Here is a 23546-nt window from a genome sequence, read left to right as displayed (position 1 = left end):
AGATGCACCATAGAAAGCATTCTATCTGGGTGCATAACAGCTTGATGTTGCAACTGCTCTGCCCTGGATTGTAAGAAACTACAGAAAGTTGTATGCATAGCCCAGACCACCATAGAAGCCAACCTTCCCATCCATGGACTCCATGTTCACTTCCTGTTGATGCAGAAAGGCTGCCAACATCATTAAACACCCCTCCCACCCCGGTAATACTTTCTTCCAGAGAGAAAATGAAGACTGCACATGCTAGAGGTCACAGTTGAAAAGTGTGGAAAGACACCTAGATCAGGCAGCATCCGAGGAGTAGGAAAGTCGACGGTTATGGCATAAGCCCTTCATCAGGGAACCCTTTTTGGCAATACTCTCCTCCAACCTCCTCCATTAGACAGAAGATGCAGAAGCTTGAACACTTAAACACACACCAACAGATTCAAGAACAGCCTCTTCACTGCTGTTATTAACCTGCTGAATGGACTTTCTAATTTCAATCTAATCTTTACCTTACTCAGTGCACCTCCTGTGCAGAGGTAACCTTGTATGCCTCCCTCTGTTTAAGCACCCTTTGATCTGTAGGTCCTTGTTTGTTAATGATCTGACTGTATTGCTCATAAAACCAAACTTCTCATTGTACTTAACTACACGTAACAACAATAAATCAAATCAAATTGCAACATTTGCAATTGTGCGTCAGCCGGGGGATTTTGGAATGGAAACAAAATACTACGGATGTGCCCAGCGTCTGAAATGGAAAGAGGAAATATTAGAGAAACGCGGCGGGTCGGCTCGGATAGGGAACGGGGTGAACGTTTCGCGTTCTTCGGCACTGATTTCGAAATGTCGGCCCGGTAGTTTCTGACCTTCGGCGGTGGCCGTAGCTGGGGTTCGGAACGCTGGGAGCGCCGGGGTTCCGGGGAAGAGGGCCACGTGGTGTGTGAGAATCGAACGTCCCGGTTGTCCGTGGAACCATGTCCGCGAGAAACAACAATAGGTTGCCTAGTAACTTACCGCAGCTGCAGAACCTGATTAAGAGGGACCCGAGCTCTTACACAGAGGAGGTGAGTGAGTGAGTGAGCTTCTCTCCACCACAGTACAAGGGCATTGCAAAACCTGCCCTTTCCACTCACACAGATGGCAGCTTCCCCCCCCCGCCATATACAGCTGCACAAACTTACACACGCTTGGCCCCTCCATCAAGCCGGTGTCCTTCAAAGTTACCAGTTATTTTTATTTTGAGGACTCAACATTACAATTTCCCAAGAAGTTATATTCTCTCCCCCGGCCACCGACTTAAATCATTGCCCCGTGCCTCTCGTCCTCAGTATCACAAGCTTCGGAATTGACGTCCCACTTCAGGATTTGAGCAAATAACTTAAGTGCAAGGCTGGTTGCAGCCGACGTGATTTACTGGGAGGCGTGCAGCACCGTCCCGGTAGCTGAGATGTTAAACTGCCTGCTCGTGTGGGAGTGAAAGATCCCGTGTTTTGAGTAAAGGCAGCGAAGATCTTCCCGGAGTTATCGATCTCTCGGGTGTACGTCGTAAAAAAGAAACCAGATGATCTGGTATGCTGTTTGTGGGAGTTGGCTGCGTGCTGCTTTATTTTATCGTGGGACGTGGGCATCGCAGGCTGGCCAACACTTATTGCCCATCCCTAATTGGTGAGGCTAAGTTGCTGTCTTGACTCGCTGCAGTCTACATGTTTGACCCACAATGCCGTTAGAGAGAGAATTCCAGGAACTTTGAGCCAGCAATAGTGAAGGAATGGTGCCAGTCAGGTGGGCTTTTGTCCTGAGTGGTGTCAAGACACAAATTCACCTGCACCTCCACACACATCATTTACTGCATCCACTGCACCCGCTGTGGTCTCCTCTATATTGGGGAGACGGGCCGCCTACTTGCGGAATGTCTCAGAGAACACCTCTGGGACACCCGGACCAACCAACCCAACCACCCCGTGGCTCAACACTTTAACTCCCCCTTCCACTCCACCAAGGACATGCAGGTCCTTGGACTCCTCCATCGCCAGACCATAGCAACACAATGGCTGGAGAAAGAGCGCCTCATCCTCCGCCTAGGAACCCTCCAACCACAAGGGGTGAACTCAGATTTCTCCAGTTTCCTTATTTCCCCTCCTCCCACCTAGTCTCAGTCAAATCCCTCGAACTCAGCACCGCCCTCCTAACCTGCAATCTTCTTCCTGACCTCTCCACCCCCACCCTGGCCTATCACCCTCACCTTGACCTACTTCCACCTATCGCTTTTCCAACGCCCCTCCCCCCCCCCCACCTTTTATCTTAGCCTGCTGGACACACTTTCCTTATTCCTGAAGAAGGACTCTCCTGCTCCTTGCATGCTGCCTGACCTGCTGCGCTTTTCCAGCAACACATTTTCAGACTGTTTCAGTATCCAAGTAAATAGCGCTGAACATTGTGCACTTATTGGCAAACATTCCCACCTGTGAGATTATGATGGAAGGAAGGTTGGTGATGAAGCAGCTGAAGTTGGTTGGACTAGGCCACTATACTGAGGAACTTCACAGATGTCTTGGAGTTAACATGACTGACTGCCAACAACCAAACCATCTTCCTACAATATGACTCCAACCAGCAGAGAGTTTGCCCCTGATACCCATTGATTCTAGTTTTTTGGAGCTCCTTGATGCCAGACTTAGTCAAACATGTCTATGTTGTCAAAGGTGGTCACTTTCACTTCACTGCCTGGAATTCAGCTCTTTTGTCACTGTTTGAACCGGGCAGGAGTTGAGTGACCCTAACAGAATCTAAATTGGTGGCACTGCCAGTGATACCTACCATCATTTTACTGATGATCGAGTGTAGACTGACAGGGCAGTCATTTGCCAGATTAGATTTGACCTACTTTTTGTGTTTTAGGACATACCTGGGACATTTTCACATTGTTGGTTAGATGCCAGTGTTGTACTGGAGGAGCAGCATTTTCTACAGCACACATCATACTGAATCATTGCTACTGAATCATAGAATAGAATCCCTACAGTGCGGAAGGAAGCCATTCGGCCCATCCCGCACCAACCCTCTCACCTAGGCCCATCCCATATACCTCTAACTCTTCATGCCCCATGACTACCTCACTTAACCTGCACGTTCCTGGACACTGATTAATTTAGCATGACCAATTTACCTCACTTGCACATCTTTGGACTGTGCGAGGAAACCACTGCAATGGGCAGAAACCCATGGGGAGAATGTGTAAACTCCACAGACGTTTGCCCACGGCTGGAATTGAACCCAAGTCCCTGGAGCTGTGAGGCAGCTGTGCTAACCACATCTTGTCAGGGCCTTTGCACTATCCTGTATTTCCAACCATTCTTTGATATCACATAGTTTTCAGCCAAATCAATTCACTCTGTCTGTGATGCTGGGGACCATTGGGGGAGGCCAAATGGACAGCCCACATGGCACTTCTGGTTGAAGAATCCTGCAAATGCTTCACCTTTAACTTTTACACTGAAGAGTTGGCTCTTTCTTCATTAAAGTTGGGAATTATTTGTGGATCTGCCTCCTCCAGTAAGTTATTAAATTGTCTACTATTCATGACTGGATGTGGCAGAACTGCAGAGCTTAAATTTGATCCGTTGGTTGTGGGATTACTTAGCTCTGTCTATCACTTGCTGCATATGTTGTTTAGCATGTGAGTAGTCCTGTTTGGTAGCTTCACCAGGTTGCCATCTCATTTTCAGATATTGCTGGTGTTGCTGCTAGCATGTTGTTCTGCACACTCCACTGAACCAGGGTTGATCCCCTGGTTTGATGGTAATGGTTGAGTGGGGGATATACTTTACAATATTTGTGTGAAGATTTGTAGCTCGGGTACAACATACTTTGCAATAGTGATGGCACTTTAAGAAGTAATTGATTGGCTGTAAATACTTACAGATATTTGATGATCATGGGAAATGCAATACAACAAATACATGAAGGTTTTATGCTCATCTCTATGCCAAAAGGACTGCATTCAAGTTCCAAAGCTTCATCTCTGAACGGGTTAATTAAAAACTGTAAACATAAGTTTGTTCTCTCCTTTTTCCATGAATTGCTAACAGCTGTTAAGATGGGAGGTGTTGCATTTTTGGTAAGACAATTCAGGGCAGGATGTATACACTTAATGGTAGGGTCCTGGGAATGTTGCTGAACAAATAGGAATCAATGCTATTTGTTCAGCAACTTCTGTTTGTCATTTATATAAATAATTTAGATAAGAATGTAGAAAGCATGGTTGGTCAGTTTGTGGATGACACTAAAATTGGTGATATAGTGGACAGCGAAGAAGGTTCTCTCAGATTACAAAGCGATATTGATCAATGGGTTGAGGGGTTGAACAGTGCCAAATGGAGTTTAATTTCGACTAAGGTGATGTGTTGCATTTTGGTAAAACAAACAAAGACTTAGACAATTAAAAGTAGTGCCTTGGGCAGTGTTGTAGAACAACGAATTAGGGGTTCGAGTACTTAATTCTTTGAAGTTTGTATCATATATAGAGAGGCTGGTTCATGAGGCATTTAGCATGCTTGCCTTCATTGCTAAGACCTTTGAGTAGAAGAGTTGGTACCTGATGTTGAGGTTGTACAGGACATTGGTGAGGCCTCTTCTGGAGTACTGTGTCTAGTTCAAGTCTACCCCTTGTCAGAGAGATATTACTGAGCTGGAGAGGGTTCAGAAGAGATTTACAGGATGTTTCTGGAAATGAAAGGCTTGCGTTTGTAAGGAGAGGCTAAATTGGCTGGGAAATCTTTCTTCGGAACATAGAGAGGTTCATAAAATAATGAAGGCTATAGATAAGCTGAATGGCAAGTGTCTTTTCCCGAGGGTGGGGGGATTTCAGGACGAGGGGACACATTTTTAAGGTGAGATTAAAAAGATTTTAAAAAGACATGAGGGGCACTTTTTTTCCACAGTGGTTCATGTGTGGAATGAGCTTCCAGTTGCAGTGGTGGATGTGGGTGCAGATACAAGGTTTAAAAGCATTAAGTACATGAAATGTTTAGAGAGATATGGGCCAAGCACAGGCAGGGTGGGATTAGTTTAGGTTGCGATTATGGTCGGCATGTTCTGGTTGGACCGAAATGAAATACCTATTCAAGACGGCTCAGGGAATCCCTAATGGACTTGACCTGTAAGCGACTCTTGGTTCATCCTGAAGATCATACTCTGTGGTAGTCTGGAATATAAAATTTTTACAGACAGTTTAGTTTAAATTATTACCTTTATTTACTAATGGCATCAATGTTACACTATAACATAGATACCTACAAGCCAGGCTTGAGCTAAGGTTTTACAACCATTAGCAGAGAAGTGGCGCCAGCTCTTACCCCTAAGAGTTCTCTCAAGCTACTTCCCTTATTGCTGCAAACAAGCTGTTTTTATACCGAAATTGGTACTGAGATTACAAAAACACCACATGTTCTTAATCAGATAAAATGACAAAAGTTTGTAGAGGAAGAGAAATTAATTGCCAGGTCTGAATACACTTGACTAATTAAGCTACAAACGCATCATATTGAGAAACCCTGATCAAGCCAGGCCAAATGGCCAATTGCTTTAGCTAGATAAGCTTCCCTTTTAACAGTACATCATAATGACAGCCTAGTTGAAACTACGTGGAAAAGGTCATGAGGTACCCTCGCTCAACTAATATGCCCAGTATCATTGTCCTACTTTTTAAAAATCATGCTAGATTCCCAAAATGCAAATTTAAATTCATAACATTCCCGGATCTTGAGCTCCAGGGAGCAACATACAAACATTTAATCCATGACAAACAAACAAACACTCAAATCAGACCACAAAGAGTTAATTTTTCACCAGCTTCCATCCTGTCTCTCCCTTGCTCTTTCTATGTCCCTTCAACCCTTAGGTCAGTGAATGTAACTTACAGAAGAATGTTTTCTCTCTCTCTCTCTCTCTCTCTCTCTCTCTCTCTCACACTCACACTCACACACATGTATGAACATAGAGTCATACAGTCATAGAGATGTACAGCATGGAAACAGACCCTTTTGTCCAATCCATCCATGCCAACCAGATATCCCAACCCAATCTAGTTCCACCTGCCAGCACCCGGCCCATATCCCTCCAAACCCTTCCTATTCAAAAACCCATCCAAATGCCTCTTAAATGTTGCAATTGTACCAGCTTCCACCACTTCCTCTGGCAGCTCATTCCATGCATATATCACCCTCTGTTTGAAAAAGTTGCCCCGCAGGTCTCTTTTATATTTTTCCCCTCTAACACTAAACCTATGCCCTCCAGTTCTGGACTCCCCCACCCCAGGGAAAAGACTTTGCTTAATTACCCTATCCATGCCCCTCATAATATTGTAAACCTCTATAAGATCATCCCTCAGCCTCCGACGCTCTGGGGAAAACAGTCCCAGCCTGTTTCTGCCTCTCCCTATAGCTCAAATCCTCCAATCCTGGCAACATCCTTGTAGATCTTTTCTGAACCCTTTCAAGTTTCACAACATCTTTCCGATAGGAAGGTGACCAGAATTGCATGCAATATTCTAACAATGGCCTAACCAATGTCCTGTACAGCCGCAACATGACATCTCAACCCCTGTACTCAGTACTCTGACCAATAAAGGAAAGCATACCAAACGCTGCCTTCACTATCCTATCTACCTGCAACTCCACTTTCAAGGAACAATGAACTTGCACTCCAAGGTCCCTTTGTTCAGCATTAAGTGAATAAGTCCTGCTAAGATTTGCTTTCCCAAAATGCGCCACCTCGCATTTATCTGAATTAAACTCCACCTGCCACTTCTCAACCCATTGGCCCATCTGGTCCAGATCCTGTTGTAATCTGAGGTCACCCTCTTCGCTGTCCACTACACCTCCAATTTTGGTGTCATCTGCAAACTTACTAACTGTACCTCTTATGCTCGCATCCAAATCATTTATGTAAATGACAAAAAGTAGAGGACCCTGCAGCGATTGTTGTGGCACTCCACTGGTCACAGGCCTCCAGTCTGAAAAACAGCCCTCCACCACCACCCTCTGTCTTCTGCCTTTGAGCCAGTTCTGTATGCAAATGGCTAATTCTCCCTGTATTCTATGAGATCTAACCTTGCTAATCAGTCTCCCATGGGGAACCTTGTTGAACGCCTTACTGAAGTCCATATAGATCACAGCTACCGCTCTGCCCTCATCAATCTTCTTTGTTACTTCCTCAAAAAACTCAAATCAAGTTTGTGAGACATGATTTCCCACGCACAAAACCATATTGACTATCCCGAATCAGACCTTGCCTTTCCAAATACGTGTACATCCTGGCCCTCAGAATTCCCTCCAACAACTTGCCCACCACCGAGGTCAGGCTCACTGGTCTATAGCTCCCTGGCTTGTCCTTACCACCCTTCTTATACAGTGGCAGCACGTTTGCCAACCTCCAGTCTTCCGGCACCTCACTTGTGACTATCGTCGATACAAATAACTCAGCAAGAGGCCCAGCAATCACTTCTCTAGCTTGCCACAGAGTTCTAGGGTACACCTGATCTGGTCCTAGGGATTTATCCACCTTTACCTGTTTCAAGACATCCAGCACTTCCTCCTCTGTAATCTGGACATTTTGCAAGATGTCACCATCTATTTCCCTACAGTCTATATCTTCCATATCCTTTTCCACAGTAAATACTGATGCAAATTACTCATTTAGTATCTCCCCCATTTTCTGTGACTCCACACAAAGGCCGCCTTGCTGATCTTTGAGTGGCCCTATTATTTCCCTAGTTACCCATTTGTCCTTAATGTATTTGTAAAAACTCTTTGGATTCTCCTTAATTCTATTTGCCAAAGCTATCTCATGTCCCCTTTTTGCCCTTCTGATTTCACTCTTAAGTATACTCCTACTTCCTTTATACTCTTCTAAGGATTCACTCGATCCATCCTGTCTACACATGACATATGCTTCCTTCTTTTTCTTAACCAAATCCTCAATTTCTTTAATCATCCAGCATTCCCTATACCTACCAGCCTTCCCTTTCACCCTAACAGGAATATACTGTCTCTGGATTCTCGTTATCTCATTTCTGAAGGCTTTCCATTTTCCAGCCGTCCCTTTATCTGCAAACATCTGCCCCCGGTCAGCTTTCGGAAGTTCTTGCCTAATACTGTCAAAATTGGCCTTTCTCCAATTTAGAACTTCAACTTTTAGGTCTGGTCTATCCTTTTCCATCATTATTTTAAATCTAGTAGAATTATGGTCGCTGGCCCCAAAGGGCTCCCCCACTGACACCTCAGTCACCTGCCCTGCCTTATTTCCCAAGAGTAGGTCAAGTTTTGGACCTTCTCTAGTAGGTACATCCACATACTGAATCAGAAAATTGTCTTGTACACACTTAACAAATTCCTCGCCATCTAAACCCTTAACACTATGGCAGTCCCAGTCGCTGTTTGGAAAGTTAAAATCCCCTACCATAACTACCCTGTTATTCTTACAGATAGCTGAGATCTCCTTACACGTTTGTTTCTCAATTTCCCTCTGACTATTGGGGGGTCTAGAATACAATCCCAATAAGGTGATCATCCTTTTTTTATTTCTCAGTTCCACCCAAATAACTTCCCTGGATGAATTTCCAGGAATATCGTCCCTCAGCACCGCTGTAATGCTATCCCTTATCAAAAATGCCACTCCCCCTCCTCTCTTGCCTCCCTTTCTATCCTTCCTGTAGCATTTGTATCCTGGAACATTAAGCTGCCAGTCCTGCCCATCCCTGAGCCATATTTCTGTAATTGCTATGATATCCCAGTCCCATGTTCCTAACCATGCCCTGAGTTCATCTGCCTTCCCTGTTAGTTCTCTTGCATTGAAATAAATGCAGTTTAATTTATTAGTCCTACCTTGTCCCTGCCTGCCCTGACTGTTTGACTCGCTTCTGTTCTCAACTGTGCCAGTATCAGATTGAACACTTCCCTCACCATCTCCCTGGAAATTACAAGTTCTTTTTCTATTGAGTATGAGTTTTGTTAAGAGTCTTCAATATAAACCAAAAATTCAGTTATCCAACATCCAACTGTAAAACATGTGCTGCTTCCAGCCTTTCGGGTTGAAAGGAAGTACTGCCACCCATTCCATAAGTGAACAAATGTTATCACCTAATTTACACCGATCCATTGGGGGGTCATGTTGCGGCTGTACATTACATTGGTTAGGCCACTTTTGGAGTATTGCATTCTGACCCCCCTGCCATAGGAAGAATGTTGTGAAACTTTAAAGGGTGCAGCAAAGATTTACAAAGATGTTACCAGGATTGGAGTTTGAGGGGTGACCTTGTAGAAAGTTTATAAAATCATGAGGGGCATGGATAGGACTCTGTGCTGGGAGATGGGGTGGGATAGGGGTGAATGAGCTGGATTCCCTGATGTTTTGGATGTTGTGAACTCTTTTTTCAACATTGCTCAATCCCTGTTTTGTCCAGGTAACTACAAGAACAGACGTTTGAATGTCTGGCTGGGAAGGTGTTAGGGATATAGCGAGAGGGAGTCAGGCACTCTGCCTCTTGTCTCATATGCCATAGCATTTGAGCATAGCATTGATGAAAAGAGACTTTAGTCATGTATGTATAGGAATGTACAGATATTTAAAAAGCTGTTTAGAACATAGAAAAATACAGCGCAGTACAGGCCCTTTGGCCCTCGATATTGCGCCGATCCAAGCCCGCCTAACTTACACTAGCCCACTATCCTCTTTTTGTCTATCCAATGCCCGTTTAAATGCCCATAAAGAGGGAGAGTCCACCACTGCTACTGGCAAGACATTCCATGAACTCATGACTTGCTGAGTAAAGAATCTATCCCTAACATCAGTCCTATACCTACCACCCCTTAATTTAAAGCTATGCCCCCTCGTAATAGCTGACTCCATACGTGTTTGTTGACATTCTGTCTGAATTATTCCCCCACTACTGAGTGAATCTGAGTTGGATACAGTAACAGATCTTGAATTTTCTTTACCAGAGAGAGCCCACTGTTGGTGTTTATGATGCCTTCGTAAGTCGAGGTGGTGTTCCTCTGTTTCAGGCTTTCCATGAGTGTCCTTTCCATATGTGTGGTCCTTATTCAGTGGTTTCTTTTTTAGATCTTAAGATCAGAGTGTACAGTTCAAGAGCCAGGAGGTGGCTCCTGCAAGACCCTTTTCTACTTATAGCTATATTCCACTTCCATCTCTTGATTACTCCAGCACCCTCGTATCTTATGCATCACCCATTGTAAATCCTCATTGGGCGTGTCTGCAATATTTGTTTGTGGATTTGTTAGGGCAGTTAATCAGGAAAGGATGCATGATGTGGTTGCTCGTACACTGAATGTCCATTTCTCCCATCCTTGTCCTCAATGGTATTTTTGTTTATGTGATATAGAGGGGAGAAAATGAAGAAACGTTATAATATTAAGTGGCCATGACAACTATTTTTCTTTTTCTAAAAGATGGGTGGCATGGTGGCTCAGTGGTTAGCACTGCTGCCTCACAGCTCCAGCGTCCTGGGTTTGATTCCAGCCTCTGGTGACTGTCCGTGTGGAATTTCTACATCCTCCCTGTGTCTGCGTGGGTTTCCTCCCAGAGTCCAAAGATGTGCAGGTTAGGTGAATTGGCCGTGCTAAATTGACCATAGAGTCCAGGGATGTGCAGGCTAGGAGCATTAGGCAGTGGGTCTGGGCGGGATTTTCTTTGGTGTGGACTTGTTGGGCTGAATGGCCTACTCCCACACTGTAGGGATTCTATAATTACATTGCTTTCTGGTATGTTTCAAGCTATTGTTCATTAAAACTGCGGTTAGTCCAGACAAATATATAGCTGCCACTGGCCTACCAGCACTTGTTTCCAACAAATTCCTCCAAATTTTCAAATCTTCTACTCTGTGGGATGTAAGGAGATGTTGGGATGTGTAGGTTGAGTGGGGAGGGTAAGCATGGGTAAGTGACCACAACCTCTAACTAAAGCTTTCTGAATGGGTTATTTGCTCCTATCTCCTGTCTCTGATTTATAATGACGCATTTGTGACCAACAATGTAGATTGAGCTGAAAAATATGTTGCTGGAAAAGCGCAGCAGGTCAGGCAGCATCCAAGGAGCAGGCACCTCCACACACATCATTTACTGCATCCGCTGCACCCGATGTGACCTCCTCTACATTGGGGAGACAGGCCGCCTACTTGCGGAATGTTTCAGAGAACAGCTCTGGGACACCCGCACTAACCAACCCAACTGCCCTGCGGATGAACACTTTAACTCCCCCTCTCACTCTGCCAAGGGCATGCAGGTCCTTGGCCGCCTCATCGCCAGACCATGGCAACATGACGGCTGGAGGAAGAGCGCCTCATCTTCCGCCTAGGAACCCTCCAACCACAAGGGATGAATGCAGATTTCTCCAGCTTCCTCATTTTCCCTCCCCCCACCTTGTCTCAGTCCCAACCCTCTGACTCAGCACCGCCTTCTTGACCTGCAATCTTCTTCCCGACCTCTCCGCCCCCAGCCCCTCTCTGGCCTATCACCCTCACCTTAATCTCCTTCCACCTATTGCGTTCCCAACGCCCCTCTCCCAAGTCCCTCCTCCCTACCTTTTATCTTAGCCTGCTCGGCACACCCTCCTCATTCCTGAAGAAGGGCTTATGCCCGAAACATCGATTCTCCTGCTCCTTGGCTGCTGCCTGACCTGCTGCGCTTTTCCAGCAACACATTTTTCAGCTCTGATCTCCAGCATCTGCAGTCCTCACTCTCTCCAACAATATAGATTGCCAATTCAGAAAATAGCTGTGGCCAATTCAGTGCGTAAATCATGTAGTTGTGTTACTGAGTGAATTGTTTTATTTTGTATTTTTTACTTCAAAATTTCAGTTACTGAAATGAATAGATGTTAAAAAAACACAACATTTGAGTCACTTATGGAAACCTGATGACTAGAGTCTTGATGAAGAACTTATGCTCGAAACGTAGACTTTCCTACTCAAATGCTGCCTGACCGGCTGGGCTTTTCCAGAGTCACACCTTTTGACTCTGATCTCTAGTATCTGCAATCCTTACTCTCTCCTCCTTCAATCTGTGGTTATATACAGTATCTATAAAGCAGCATTGCCTGTACTTCACAAAGGGTGACTCTTAATGTTGAAGATGGCTATTATAGCACCACCTAGGGGAGAAAGGAGTATTGCAGTTATTGAGAAAACTATACAATGTTTTTCGTAATGAATATAAAACAAAATCTGTTTGTTAATGATTTCAGTTATCATTGCTGACTTTATTTTCTTTCTCCCTACAGTTCACACAGCAGTATCATCACTACCAGTCTAATGTGCGGATTTTCAGACTGCAGCCAGACAAACCAAGTAAAGAACTCTCTGACCTGGTGATGTTTCTGGCACAAGTAAGTTTATTTGTGTTGTTGGTAGTAAAACTTATGTGGGACTAAGAACAGTATCAGTACGTTCTTCTGAAGATTGCCTTGTGCAATGACGTACAGGGATAACATTGCAAACTTTGCCAACGCTCCTGACATTTGTAAATGACTTTTTCAGGCCTGGAAAAGTCTAGGAATTTCCCAAAAGAAAAGCCATTAACTATTGTAAAATCTTGGAATTTGAACTTTTGCAGAATATTGAGGAGCAGATTGTTCAGAAGGTGGAAAAGCCTGAGCAGCAGTGAGCATGCAAAACAAGAAAACATAGTGAGTTTTGAGTAGATTTGCAGCTCAGTTTGAGGTTTGAGGTTTTGGGTATAAGTTTGGTTGCTGAGCTGGGAGGTTCATTTCCAGACATTTCATTACCTAACTAGGGGGTAACACCTTCAGTGGGCCTCGAGCTTCGCAGGCTCAGCGAGCAAACTTATATCCACAAGAAAACATCTATATACGTGAACTGGATGTGTTACCATGGCAGAAGTGTTTATTTTTGTTTTTGCTTTCCATTTTTCTTCCTTAAACAAGTGAATAATTTGGTGACCACATAAGCACTTTTCATGCAGCATATAATTTCCACAAAGCAATCTTTTGTGAATGTGAGATAATTGGATAACTGAGATGCAATGCAAGGCTGTAATGTATATCTGAAAAATTGGAAATAAAGGTAGTGAACTATTTGAATTTTGTCATGGAATGAACAGACATACAATTTTGTTTTATCAAATGTGTAGGATCCCTATTTTATTGTGACATCACAGTGCTTGTAACTTTAAAGATTTGAAACAAATTTGATATGCATTCTGAATGTGAATGTTTATTTTTGCCATGAATTTGTATTTAATTTCCATTTCTGGTTCATTGAAAATAGTGAGCTTGATTTTCTCAGAGCTTTTTTTTGACAATTTTCTCAGCCTCCTGCAGCCATTGACTTCTTGCAAGGCACAGTTTGATAGGTGTCAATGCCCTGTGCAACTAATCTGTAGTCCTATTGGACTTTAGTCTTGAGTATTGACAAACTATTTGCTGGGAGAAGCAATGTTTAAATTTGTTATTATTCCAAAACCTTCATGCCCATTTCTCCAGCCAGGATCCTTGGATAGCAAATTGAAGTAGGAATTTATACCTAACCATTTTGCCATCTTTCAAAATTGTAAAATACTTAATTTTACTCCCTTTTCCTTTAAAAGTGATTGAATGTCTTCCTTTCATTTGTTTCTACAGGTTGCTCACTGTTACCCAACGGAACTTGCTGACTTTGCCCAGGAATTGAAAGACCTCCTTTTCTCCCACCACACAATTCTGGATCCAGACTTGCGAATGGTAATTGTCAATTGTCGATTACAAATCAACTGAAAAACACTTTTGTTTTCTCTTTGATGGATAGTTGGCCCCGTCTTGGTCCACGACATCAAATTTCACTTTGTAAGATGTTTTGTAACAATTCAGGTAGTTAAAAGAATTACAGCACTTGTTTCATAATGCAGGAAATGTGAAATAAGGATAAGCAAACGAGGCATATTTTGGTAAATTGGGGTGTTCCTGATTTTAGTTATTGTACTATGGGTGTAATTTTCCCATTTTTAGTTAATGTTTTGTAAGTGAGATACATATTGTCCAGTCCATCATGGTCTGGGCAACTTTTCTCACATAGTCCTCTGCTCTGCGCTTCAGTAATTATGCAACTGGGCTTTTGAGTGCCTTTCGTAGAAACCAGTGGATGGAGAGGCGGATGTACTCACCACTGTTGGGATGTCATGGTGGTTCATATTCAGACGCGGCACGCCAGAAGCTGCCCTTTACACTACGGTACTTGACTGTTGTCCATAAATTGTGACCCAAAGCGATAAAAAACAAAGCCTTGCTCCCTCTGTTGTGGACAGGAACTTGGACCTGAATGAGGACACCATAGTGGAAGGGGTGGTGAAGAGAAGAACAGTCTTTATCCCCCCAGACTGACACGGGAGTCTTGCCGCTGCTGGGATCTCCTGGTTATTCTGCTGACACCACATTTGAAGCCAAACTGCAAACTACTTCAGAGGTTGCAAACCAGGGACAACTCTTGACATTGTGCTCCTCGAACTTCTACATTCCAAATGTGGCCCAGATATAAGGAAAGCTTGCTCCTCATCTCGTGTATAGAATGTTGGTGGATGGAAAGGAGAGTGGTCTTTCATCCAGCTGACTACAATAAACCATATAACCAACCGACCAGCCTGGATACACATTGCAGCTGGGTCAGTGGTGTGTTCCAAATGGAGTGACACCCAGCAGCGCAGTAAGAAGGCCAATGATTTGTGCAGTGTAGTAGTAAATGCTGCTGTTTTTCTGTGACCTCACACTTACAGAGCTACCAATCGCTCTGTCACTGCACATATGTCTCACAAACTTATGGAATTGACTAACTATTGCATGCATCGTGCCCATACAATAACTGTCAATCACCCATGGAATGTTGTGGTTGTGGGTATGTTCGCCGAGCTGGGAAATTGATTTGCAGACGTTTCATCCCCTCTTGGTGACATCTTCGGTGTTTTGGAGCTTCCTGTGAAGCACCGCTGTACTGTGCTTTCTGGAATTTATTTGGGTGCATTCCTGCTGCTTCTGGTTGCCGGTTCCAGTTGTTCGTTGTCGTGGTCGGTATATTGGGTCTAGGTCTATGTGCTTGTTGATGGAGTCCATGGATGAGTGCCATGCTTCTAAACATTCTCTGGCTGTCCTCTGTTTAGTTTGTTCTACTATCATTATGTTGTCCAGGTCGCATTTGTGGTCATGTCATCTGTGTGTGGCTACTAGGGACAGTTGGTCTTGGGGTTTAGTGGCTAGTTGGTGTCCATGGATGCGGATTGCTGGTTGTCTGCCTGTTTATCCTATACAGCGTTTCAAGACCAGTTACATTCAGAAAGCTGAGAAACTACTTGCAGATACCGACACCTGCCTGCAGAGGGAGTATGAGCCCATACCTGAGCTAATCAATAGAATAAACAACACGTTAAGGAACCTACAAAAGATTAAACCAGAAGGTAACAACACCCCAAGGTTTTACAGGTTACCCAAAGTACACAAACCAGACATACCACTTAGACCTATTGTGGTACTTCTAGGGACACTGGTCTTGTCCATGCTAACCATCATTCTGCCTTTATCTACTGGTACTATGATTATGTTCGTCTTCTTCAATCTATCGGATTCATGGCAGCCCATAAACATTTAGCCACACTCAGACAACAACTCACCAGAACAAAAGACCCAATACCCATCAAGTGCAAGACTAACGTAATTTACAAGATTCCGGAAGCAGCAGGAATGGAACCAAATAAATTCCAGAAGAAACAGTACAGCAGTGCTTCATGGGAGGTTCCAAAGCACTGAAGATGTCACCTAGATTGGCAAACATGCCCATAATCACGGCAACTGGCACCCAAGCTACAAATTTTACGCAAACCTTGAACCGATGGAATATGTTAGTGAAATGGAAACCTCAGGTACCAAATGCTCTGCTCTGATTACATTCACTTAATCTCATGTTGAGGTAATTTATACTCTCAATGTAATTAATAGTCAAGATTAAATGAAACGATTTTTAACGTGCGTTTTTGGGCAATGAATGACTTGCAATTCAAGCCAAATGGATTACTGAATCAGTGGAAGGATGATTACTGCAATTACCTTTCAAATTCCAAAAGTTTTAATCTGCTGTGAAAGGAAAAAGCAATAATTTACTTTTGTCATCACTGTGCAGTGTCAGCTACTTTGTGTAGTTATTGCATAGTAGACTTTGGATATGATATGGTGAAGTTCCAACTTGTTTCACTGTGAGTTGCTTGTAGGCTCCACTTGTGACTTGTTAATTTCCATATATTCTTCATGTTACCTTTTTGTGTTGATGTTTCTGTGGCCCTTACAATCTTTCAGTCATCGCACCCTTTTCCATTATGCTACTTTATTTAACTATTAATGTCACACATTATCCCCACAGTTCCAACTTTGTAAATTCCCTACATCCTGTAGAAGACCAGTCCTCTTATTCACTGAGGCTCCACCCCCTTACTTTACTCATCAGTGAGGATACAGGGTTGTGGAGGATTGTGGCCATAGAATGTGTAGAGCATCTGAACAAACATATGAATATTGGGTAGGTCGGTCAACCGCCACATTCCTGCTCTGACATACCTTGTGAGAATTTGCAGCATCTAGTGTCTTGGTGAAGGAGAGGAGGGTTGGAAGTGACATATAAACAACTTAATGAGATGCAAATACCTGGAGGTAAGTTGATCACTATTCCATTACGCGATTCAGAAAATCTTTAAAAAAATACTCAATATCACTGAAGTTTTTTTAAAATTCCCTCCATATTTTTCAACCATTGTTCACACCAGACCAGTGAATGGAAAATTCTGACCTGTGATTTTATTTTAAAATTCTGGACAGCCTGGGAGCATTGCTTTCAGTGTTGACTGAATGACGTTATTTAAGAAAAATAGTCAAATACTGTATAATATAATTTAATTGTAATATTATTAAAGAACTGTAACATTTTGCTTTTACAGTAAACTGTTTTAACTGGAATTGTTGATAAACTGATGAAAATTATACATCTTGAATGCCATGATCTAATTATGCTGTAAATAAATATAACAGTGATGTGTATTCCTCCTGCATTGCATTTCTATTAATTGCTGTGTTTTTACATTGATTTGATTGAGGGTTGTTGATGTCTTGAAGCTTTGCTTGGTCAGGGTTTACTGCAGTTATGCATACCTCTTGATTTTCTGGAATATTTGATCATCCAGGTCCTATAGGTGCCAGTTAATTAAAAAATTGCTATGTGTGCAGGTTAAATATTCCACATACTTGAGTTATAGTTTAAATTCCAGGTTTGTGTATTTATTAAGAGCTGTACTGTTGAAATCATGCTGCTAGTATTGAGATCAGATAGCTTTTCTTATTCGCTATTATTGGCTGTGGTGATGCATTAATGGGCTGATGTACTGCAGAGTGACCAGGAAAGTAGTGGAATTTATGATCATTTTAACTTGAATACAGTGAGAAGCAGGTAGTGGTGAATCAGCAACCTGTTTTAAACTATCCAGTTAGCGCTGAAGATGAATTTTACACAATTGTGTTGGACAAATACAACAGTATCCTATAGCTTGCTTAGCAAATTAGCCATCCCGGCATACCAGGCTGGTTATTACCCAGAATAATTACCCACTTTCTTATGATGTAGTTGTGGAATAAAAGCCTATGAAAAGGGATCAAGAGCATCAAGTACCTAATTCACTTTTTCAATGTTGTGCTTATGTTTTAATCCTTTTTTTGTTTCATTACTTTATTTTAGACGTTCTGTAAAGCTTTGATTTTGTTGAGAAATAAGAACCTCCTGAATCCCACAAATTTGCTCGAGTTGTTCTTTGAGCTCCTGAGGTGCCATGACAAACTCCTGCGAAAGACCCTGTACATGCATATCGTGACTGATGTTAAGAATATCAATGCCAAACACAAAAACAACAAAATGAACACAGTGAGTAATATAACCCAATTTTATAAACTCGAATCAGTGTCATGGCTTGAATTTTATTTTACTTGGGAGCAGAGAAAATGTTTGCCGTGTTGAGTTTAATATTTAATATGGGTTCCTCATCCCTTGGTTTATATATTCGTGGCATGTTTAAGCAGTTCTTTTCTTAAATGGTAGTGGGTTTTTGAATTATGATCTTGGAAGTGATCTTAAAACATTAGTGTTAGTTGATTGGAATATAGGAAACAACAATAAAATCTTAATTTGTAAGATTCTTTGTCATGACTGAGGATAACAACTTATGCAATATTTTCATAATCTTGTCGGAACAAATCACTGCAGGTGCTGGAATCTACTGAAAACCACAAATGCTGGAGATCACAGCAGGTCAGGCAGCATCCATGAGGAGAGAGTAAGCTAATGTTTCGAGTTTAGATGGCTCTCCGTCACAGTTGAAGTGCAGCAATTTGTTCCGACAAGATTATGGAAATATTGCATAAGTTGTTATCCTCAGTCATGACAAAGAATCTTACAAATTAAGATTTTATGTGAATATTTCAATTCACTGCAACTTGCCCTCCTGCACTGCCAGGAATAAAATGTGCCATGTAAGTATATATTTGTGAGTGCCTGTAATTTTACTGGCAATCCTTTGCAAACCATTGTCTGCATAATATGTATCATGGTTGATTCATCAGTATTCACCTTTAGACAACCAATATTTAAAAAAGAAAAACACCAAGCACTCAAATCATGACCTTTGAATATTGCTAAATGGCAGGCACACTGCCGAGCTCTTTTTTTTTGTTCTCATCCATACAAGACATAAAAATGGCAAATTTCAAACAATCACAGCAATTTATACCACAAGAGAAAAGCATGTTGATTCATTGGCAAGTCAATCCTGATTGGCCAGGGTGTTGCCATGGCGAAAGAAGCAGAGAACTCTCGGCTCCTCAAGTTCCTGGGGAGTTCAAAAAGGGCACAGGTTAGAATGTTTTGCTCTTTTTCACACTGGGTGGGTCCCAGTGTGAATATATATCATTTCTTCTCCCAAGTGTGGAAGAACCATATTATACTCTCAACTATGCATTTTAAAGTGGCTGTTGGTATAGCTATTTGTGCAGTGAGGCATTCAGCATGTGCCCAGTTGCAGAGGTTTTGCAGGGGGAAGGGGCGTACCGCACTTTGGACCAATTGACTGACCCAGATGCACAAGTCCACAAGCTAGTGCCCCTGACCGAAATCTATTTAGTAGAAACTCTGCATTCTGACCCTGGAATATAGGAGCATCTTTGCATTCCTGCCAATCTTCTCCCACTGATCCTGCTGTTTTGTTTTCAGTAATAGTTGTTGCGACAACCATAGAGAGAAAAATAGTATGTGAAAGTGAAAGATGAGAAAACATAATGAAAAGATGAAAGAAAGGAAACTAGAATTGAAGGAATAGCAATTGAGAGCCTAAATGATGCAGAAAAGGCAATAGACAAAACTGAAAGGAAAGTGAGACATAGTCAAACATAAATTAGGTACAAATGGTACAAGGACTCCAGTAAGTGAAACTTAGATAGGCTTAGATATTTAGTGAGGCTATTTTCAAAAGTAATTAGACCCGAACCAGCCCTGTCACTAATTGTGTCACCAAGAGAGATGCATTTCTTCTGACCTGTGTCTTCAGTTACGAGAATGACATCCATGACAAATTTCCAGCTATAGGAGTTAGCAACAATGTTCTGGAGTGTGTTTTTCATTTGCATCCAACCCATTTGCTGGAAGTGAAATGCAAACATTTCATAATGCACTATTGCTTGGATTTGCATAAGAATTAAGCCTCCAGCATTACTAGGATATGTAGAAATTTGGCTAAAGAAAAGTTCTCCAGCATCTTTGAACAAGCTATTCAAACACCAAGGTTACGTGCACGTTGCTTACAATTACAGCAAAGGAGAAATAATGTGAGGAACCTTGTGTCACCTTTGCATAGAGACATAGAGTAAAATTTCATAATTGCGGAAACATATTAACATGGATCATATCATAGAAACAGTTTTAATCTACATCCTTCCCATGATTCTTGCTGTAGTTTCACATATCATAATACTGGGTCTAATTCATGTTCAAAGTACTAGTTAGGAATCTAATGAGCAACTTGTTGCTGGTATCATGTGTAGACAATTGTATAATTTTCTGGCTCTAGATTGACAGAAGTCACAATTATAGTTTAATGCCGATATCCTGGCAGCCCCAAAATACACCAATAGTTAGTACAGATTAATCATGCCTCCCAGTTGATAGGAAAATTGTTGTTTCTTTTATTTAAAAAAAACTCCTGATTTTGATTTTCTTTCCCCAGCATAAAATGTATTTTGAATTGCATATACTTCATTGCAGAAATTTAAAATAATTTAAATATTTTGGGATTAAATGAACCTTGTATCTGTATTATCTCAGATTTTGCAAAACTTCATGTACACCATGTTGAGGGACAGCAACCCCATAGCAGCCAAGATGTCCCTGGATGTAATGATAGAATTGTACAAAAGAAATATCTGGTAAGTTTGTGTTTTAGGTCATGGATATGTAATTATCAATTATTTATCTTCCAGCTAAAACCGATGCTGTAAGTATTCTCAAGCTTAATCATCAGTTTTGCTTCACAAGTGATTAGTATAAGAGCCACACTCGTGCCCCTTATATGCGCTAGGGTTCAATGGTAATTTTGATGGTGTCGCAATAAATGCATTTTGAAAGGTGTAGAATCTGATCAGAATGAGTTTGGCCTTAAGGTTAATTGTCATTAGAAACTGTTTGCTCTGTGAGGATGATGTATTGTGTTTCAATGTGGGTCCTTGTTTAAATATAGATTTAAAAAAGGTTAAAATGTGAGCATTGGTCTCATAGAAAGCGAATCTAGATGATTAGTAATTAAAATAAGGAGATGGCAGATGATTTGAGCAGGTATTTTGCATCAGTTGCCACTACAGAGGATGCAAGTAATATCCCAGAAGGCTGTAAATCATGAAATAGTAGGGAGGATTTCATGAAAGCTACAGTCACTGTGGAAGTATTGCTGAGCAAATTGTTGAAGTTGCGGGCAGACAAGTCCTCGTGAGCTGATGGACCTCATCCTCAAGTCTTAGGTAGGTTGATGCATTAGTTTTAATATTCCACAATTTCCTAGATTTGGGTAAGATTTCTATTGGATTGGAAAATTGTGAATGTAACTCCAGTATTCAAAAAGGGAGGGAGATAAAGCAGAAGAGTACGGGCCTGTAATTTTAACATCTGGCCTAGGGAACATGTTAGAAGCTATTAAAAGCATTATAAGAGGGCACGTGGAAAACGTTTGAAGGTATTTGGGATGCACGGTGGTTAGCACTGCTCCCTCTCAGTGCCAAGGACCCAGTTACAATTTTACCCTTGGGTGGCTGTCGGTGTGGAGATTGCATGTTCTTCCCATGTCTACATGGGTGTTCTAGTTTCCCCTACATTTCAAAGATGTGCAAGACAAGTAGATTGGCCATGCTGAGTGTTCCAGGATGTGTAGGCTAAAGAGATTAGCCATGGGAAATTCAGGGTTACAGGTGTAGGGGATGGGTCTGACTGGGAAGCTGTTTGGTGTGGACTAGTTGGGCCAAATGGCCTGTTTCCACACTGTGGGGATTCTATGATCATGGTTTTGTGCAATGGAAATTATATTTAACCAAGTTATTGGCATTCAATGAAGAAATAACATGGAAAAGGGGGAACAGGTCGTACCTGCTATACTTAGATTTCCAGAAGGCATTTGGTATGCTGAGTCACAAAACATTATTACAGAAAACAAAAGTTTATGGGTTTAGGGGGTAACCTGTCAGCAAGAATACATGATTAACAAGCTAACAAGAAATATTATAGGATAAATGGATCGTTATCTGGTTGGCAAAATGTTATGTGTGCCACAGCGATTAGTGCTAGGGCCTGACTGTTTAAAAATTTATATATATCTTTTTATATACATAGAGAGCAAAAGTAGATTATTAGCCTTATTTGAATGATGACAGATTGGGAAAAGGAGAAGGTGCAATGAGACTTGAGTGGCCTGGTACACCAGTTGCTGAAAGTCCACATGCAAGTGCAGCAGCATGTGAAGGTGCCTAATGTTCTTCATTGTGAGACGACTCAAATAAAGGGGCAGGATATCTTACTGCAATTGTATAGGGCTTGGTGTGACCACACCTGGAGTATTGCATAGAGTTTGATCCCCTTATCAGAGGAAGGAGGTTCTGATATGGAGGGAGTGCAACAAAGGGTTAGCAGACTGACTCTTAGGATTGAAGACTGATATATGAAGAGGGGTTGGATTGATTAGGATCACTGGAGTTTGGAGGAATGACAGAGGCTGTCATAGAAACCAATAAAAATCTAATAGAACGAGACAGGGTAAATGCAGGAAGGATGTTCTCGATGACTAGGGAGTCCAAACCCAAGCATCACTGTTTCAGAGAATGGGGGTGGACCATTTAACACTATGACAGCGTGAGATTCTTTCACCCAGAGTGGTAAACCTGAGGAATTCTCTGCTACAGGAACTGGTTGAGACCAAAAACATTGAACTTATTTAAGAAGATGTTAGATATAGTTCTGAGGATAAAAGGGAACAAAGGGTATTGTGAGAAAGCAGAATAGGGTACTGAATTAGGTAATCAGCTATAATTATAATGTATTGATGGGCCAAATGTCCTAATCCTCCTATTTTCTGCTCTGCTTCCTATGTTTTTACAAACAAAGATCTTGTTTTCCTCAACATAGGGTGATGAGAGACAGCACAAAAGGAATACCAGTTGTGTAATGAATGGATTCCAAGTTTTAGTCTCTGTTCAGTGTTGAATTAGTTAATCTCTCCCAGACAGATCGGATCCAACAGTTTGCTTTAGTGTCATCCTAGCTAGGGAAAGAAGGGGTAGGTTTCCTGTACCTGTGCATTATCCTGGATGGATAGTGGGTTAAAAAAAATGAACCAGCTCTGATGTATTTAATTCCCATGGTAAAATAACTTGATAATACTGATTTCCCAGATTCAGATGTGAATTTGAAGCCTTCAGAGTGTCAAGTAAAATGTCTAGAATGAGGAGAAGAATCCTATGCTGAACGTTAATGAAGCAAACGTATGATTTATTTTCAGGAATGATGCAAAAACTGTGAATGTCATTACAACGGCTTGCTTCTCAAAAGTGACCAAGGTAAGAAAGAATTAATAATTGTGAACTGCCATATGGTAGGACAATTTGCCCCTGGGTATTCAGAAAAAAATGAGCTATATGCTTGATTTAGTTATTAAATGAAAGCAGTAGTTATTTACTGATTTTTTTTTCCCCCAAAATTATTATGAATCCACCAGAAGCAGTAGCAATTTTATATAACCGTATTGCACAGAACTTGGTCCATGAGGTGAAAGGATATTTCATTTGATTTACTGTCCCATGTACCTATGTACCCTGAAAAGCTTTGTTTGCGAGCAGTCCAGGCAGATCATAGTAATCAAGGACATAGAGATCATAGGGTGAAAGAGACTTGGACAGAGTAAGGTATACTGGTTACCATGCACAGGAAGTGCACAAGGCAAGAT

General features: G+C 41.9%; 1 protein-coding gene across 1 annotated transcript in view; it reads left to right on the top strand.

Moving 5' to 3' along the window:
* The first annotated feature begins 891 nt into the window (after nt 1–891).
* The window catches only part of sdad1 (SDA1 domain containing 1), a 61639-nt gene continuing 38984 nt past the window's right edge, over nt 892–23546 (top strand). Inside the window, exons 1-6 of the mRNA XM_060831972.1 lie at nt 892–1052; nt 12283–12387; nt 13642–13740; nt 17759–17941; nt 20390–20490; nt 23103–23160. Of these exons, the coding sequence (XP_060687955.1) occupies nt 963–1052; nt 12283–12387; nt 13642–13740; nt 17759–17941; nt 20390–20490; nt 23103–23160 (636 nt within the window). The 5' untranslated portion in view covers nt 892–962. The remainder of the gene's footprint in view (nt 1053–12282; nt 12388–13641; nt 13741–17758; nt 17942–20389; nt 20491–23102; nt 23161–23546) is intronic.

The sequence above is a fragment of the Hemiscyllium ocellatum genome, chromosome 1, assembly GCF_020745735.1.
Source record: "Hemiscyllium ocellatum isolate sHemOce1 chromosome 1, sHemOce1.pat.X.cur, whole genome shotgun sequence".
Classification (NCBI taxonomy): domain Eukaryota; kingdom Metazoa; phylum Chordata; class Chondrichthyes; order Orectolobiformes; family Hemiscylliidae; genus Hemiscyllium; species Hemiscyllium ocellatum.
Note: the sequence above shows the minus strand (reverse complement) of the source record. Positions and strands in the feature narration are given on the sequence as shown.